The sequence below is a fragment of the Opisthorchis viverrini genome, assembly GCF_000715545.1.
Source record: "Opisthorchis viverrini unplaced genomic scaffold opera_v5_236, whole genome shotgun sequence".
In the NCBI taxonomy this organism is placed as follows: domain Eukaryota; kingdom Metazoa; phylum Platyhelminthes; class Trematoda; order Opisthorchiida; family Opisthorchiidae; genus Opisthorchis; species Opisthorchis viverrini.
The window spans coordinates 643,894-648,021 of record NW_008751896.1 but is presented as its reverse complement, the minus strand read 5'-3'; the positions used below and the strand labels follow the sequence as shown (position 1 = coordinate 648,021).

The 4,128-nt window shown below is 44.4% G+C and overlaps 2 protein-coding genes across 2 annotated transcripts in view; one reads left to right on the top strand and one right to left on the bottom strand.

Moving 5' to 3' along the window:
* Nucleotides 1-223: 223 nt before the first annotated feature.
* Nucleotides 224-4,128, top strand: part of T265_08828 (hypothetical protein) — a gene marked incomplete at both ends in the record, with an annotated part of 9,543 nt that continues 5,638 nt past the window's right edge. Inside the window, one exon of the mRNA XM_009174740.1 lies at nucleotides 224-301. Coding sequence (XP_009173004.1) covers nucleotides 224-301 — 78 coding nt within the window. The remainder of the gene's footprint in view (nucleotides 302-4,128) is intronic.
* The window catches only part of T265_08829 (hypothetical protein), a gene marked incomplete at both ends in the record, with an annotated part of 5,434 nt that continues 3,976 nt past the window's right edge, over nucleotides 2,671-4,128 (bottom strand). The window contains one exon of the mRNA XM_009174741.1: nucleotides 2,671-2,801. Coding sequence (XP_009173005.1) covers nucleotides 2,671-2,801 — 131 coding nt within the window. The remainder of the gene's footprint in view (nucleotides 2,802-4,128) is intronic.

The following is a 4,128-nucleotide window of genomic DNA, read 5'->3' as shown; positions in this document are numbered from 1 at the left end:
CTGGTTTGATAATTCCTTTAGAGACTTCATGGCCCAGAAGGTGTATTTGTTTGGCTGCTATGACGCTTTTCTTGCAGTTAAGGGTAATTCCATATTTTCTTATTACTTCAAAGAAAGATTTGCTCACTTTGGGTAGTCCCACAAATAGTTACGTTGTCGATGTAAGCGTAGGTGCCTCTTAGGTTCTCAGACTTGATTATATGGTCAATAATACGTTGAAAGCATGCTACTCCGTTGGTTACGCCGAAAGGAATACGACGGAACTGAAACAGCTCTCCGCATGCTTCAAAAGCCGTATACGGTTTGTCTTGCTCACTGATTGGAACTTGATGGTAGGCGCTCAATAGGTCTAAGGTGCTAAAGACAGTATGGCGGGAAATTTCTTCGATCATTTTATCCAGTCGCGGTAACGGACACGCGTCTAGGTATGTGGACCGATTAATGGTTTGACTGTAGTCCAATACCATGCGTCTTTTGTGGTTTGAATTTTTCGTGACAAGTACTTAAGCCCTCCAGGAAGAATTCGAAGGTTCAATTATACCTTCATCCAATAGTCGATTAACTTCAGAGCGGACAAATTGTTCATCGTCAGGATTATGATGTCGTTATTTCGTAGCGACAGGCTTGCAGTCGGGTGAGACCTTAGCAAAAAGAGGAGGTGACTCGACCGTAGCAGCAGGTAGACCGCAGAGGGTGAATGAACCTCGTTTCCCACCGAATGTGATTTCAACTTTTTTTATGTAGACCAAGGAAGTCATGGCCTAGCGGCAGGTCAGCACATAGATTGGGTAGTACCAATAGTTTGATTTTTTTTGTAAACGGTACCCCTGTAATCGATGGGTGCGTAGCAGTAGCCTCTAGTTGAACACGTCAGAGAGGTAGATGCCATGGTAATCACAGAATTGTTAGCATATACCTTCCAGTCATGTTTACCAACCACTAAAGGAGATATATAACTGCTCGAACTTCCTGTGTCTATGAGGGCCTGAAGCGATATCCCGTTCACCTTTGTGCTGGTCACCTTGCGGGCAAGCAGTTCGAGGCCGCAGCAGTCAACAGGGAAGATAAGGCAGAATTTGTCGCGCAATTTGAGTGATTTTTTGCAGATTTGGATCGACAAACACGCTGAAAATGGCCTGTTTTGCCACATTATTTACAAACTGCTTCTCTTGCGGGGCATTTTGACCGTGGATGTCTGGAACGACCGCAAAAGTAACATGTCTGAGAATTGATTGGCGAGAGATAGGGTGTAGAATCAGGGGAGATTGAGTGTGAAAGGGTAGCTGTAGATGTCTGTAAAGGTGCTGCAGCCGCAGAAAATCATTTTGGTTGGTTATGTGAGCATGGCTGAGCTTGTTTGTGGGCCAGTTCTAATGACCTAGCCAATTCATGTACTTCATCGAGAGTGAGTTCATTTTGAGCTAAAGGTCTTTCTCTGATGGTAGTAAACTGAAGTCCGTTGATCAGAGCATCGTGTACACTTTCGTTTTGACGGTCAATAGCGGACGCCGCCTTGAAATCACAATTTTAGCCAAGGATTTAAGGCTCTGAACAAACTGATCAACATCTTGACTGGTGTCTTGTTTGCAAGTTTATAGAAGATGGCGAGCATAAAGTATATTCTCAGGACGAGCACACAACTTTTCAAGTGTATTGATAGCGGATTCGTAATCTGGACAGTCAGCGATGTAAACGGACCAAAGTTTTGAGGTTACTTAGATTAGGCGTTTCGGCAGTGCCCATAAACCTTTGGAAGGTTCGGAACCAAAGATTCCAACGCGTCGTTGTGTCTGGAGAATTAGGATCTGTGTCGAAACACTTGGGTCGTTGCAATGGTTCCATTATATTCTTAGACAAGTAAATTGTTACGAATAGAATATCGATCCTGATTGAGCTCGAGAACAAGGGTGAACAGCGTAGAATGAACAGCGCTTTGCTTGTCTGGGGATAGACGTACATACGCTGAAAGTGAAGGCGAAAGCATGGTTAATACAAAACGATAATGTGAACACAAAGAATATTCATAACACTCCCTCAATCATCTTGAGCTATGGGCTAAGCACTTCAAGATACAGTTCAGCTTGAATAACTAAGCGGGCCCGAATGCAACCGAAATCCGGCGTAAGATATCAATCCCGGCTCGGATGGTCTGCACCCCGGACTGTTCCTAGAAGGTGACGAGGTCCTGGTGAACAGTCCGACGACCACACTGCAGGAGATTCGGTACGAAAACATTACCAGTCGAATAGCGCTCCTTGACTGTCATCTCGGTTTTCGAAAAGTGTGCAATAACGTCATGTGAAAATCACCATGGTACCAGCCCGATATCCGTCGCATCTAAAATACTCTCGGGTTATTTTGCGCAGGTCGGTCGTCAGAAACTTCGGCAGTGTCTGGCGATCAAAGCTGTCCCTTCCAAATTTATATACCTTTTGAGGACATTGTACGCGAACTCTTTTTGACGGGCCCTCTGCTGAGTGAAAGCGACCGAGAGGTGGACAGCAAAGTACGGAAACACTAATCAATAAGCTTAGTCGGGTCGGCAAATGCCGCCTCCCTGGATGGGGACCCCTGGACTCAACTCACTAATAGTTAATGACATTGATAGCAATGGCCCGATTGCGCAGTCCATAGCGCTGGTGTATCAAACCTATCGCCCTCAATGCATAGCTACCCAGTTCCCGAAATGACCAGATGTGCTATTACCTTCAAGGCTTGGCTATATGTCCCACACTGTCCCGTTTTCCGGTAATCGAAACTGTAACATCTAGACCAGTGTGCTAGTAGTACACGGTTTGTACCTGATAAATTGGAAAATTAATTGGTTGATACGTTTTCATATTCAGTACTTTTTCGGCGATCTCCGGTTGCATCCACACGTGTAGTTGGATATTCTCATCGTGATCTTACGTCATTGGTAGTCAACTTCGTTGCTTACTCTGATTACAGGATATAGTCTTTCCGACGGAAAATGCACCTATCAACTGGTGCGTCTTGTGTTACCTTAAATACAATGTCACCAAACCTCTTGTCTGTTTTTTTAACCGCCCGAACTAAACGCAAATCCATGAGGAAGTAAGAATTTACAGGTACTTTCTGTTACTGTAAGTTTTGGACTGGTTGATTTGGTCGGAACGAATCACATGAGGTCGCTCATCTGTCTCAGTTGTGTTGGGAAGTGTGTCAAATAGGTCACACTGTCATCGGAGGTACTATTACCCATTGCGCAACGGCATTGTGTAATTTGCCACTCTGTGCCTAGATTCTTGGCTCCTTCAAGCAGCTGCAAAAATACATCATTGCACATCCAATGTGTTAGGGAAATTCCTCGACAATATGCCTACATTCCCTCTGTTTGGATTTCTCTGAACATTCCTACCCCTTCATCCAACTTCACCAAAAGTTTTTATTTCTTAATGGGGTAATTTACTGAACACCCGTCGTCACACCGACGGCACTCTTAATTACCTACCAATTTGTGCCCGCTTTTCAGCTTTTTCAGACCATCAATGAACGAAGAAATTTCTAGCGATGAATCGGTTCGTCATCCGTAATTTTTTCCATGTTATTCCCATGGTTTTTTAGATCGACTGCGACGATATCCAGATCGAGTGAGTTCCTGTTATCATTCAGATGACTTTCTCTGTCCAGCCCAAGTTATCACCAACAGCCCGTTGAAGAACACGCAGCCATCTCTCACCCTCCGAAGAAGATTGAATCAAAGTGATTTCGCGTGTCTCTTTTGACTTTCGTGCCTTTCAGGAAACCTAAACGAGTTGTGGATGTTCGTGCAAGTAAGGGACGTGTACTAAGGTATCTGCGGCTCCCAAAAGCCGTCGACTTCATGTCTCCAGACACGACGGAATATTTTTCCCAGACTCAGCGAAATAATTTGTTTGCTCAGTTAAAGGCCAATAAAGACTAGTATTGTGATGTATCTGTTCTAGCTGGGTGATGCTGGAGGTGTAATAGTGGACGCTACTGGTTGTTGACAACAAAGGGATCGCTTGCTCACCAGTACCAAACCTTTAACATCAGTGTCAGAAAAATAACATGGTTTGGTGAATTTGGCTCAACAGTCTAGGAGCTAGGATGTTTTGGCGATTGATTCGTCCGCTCTATATCCCA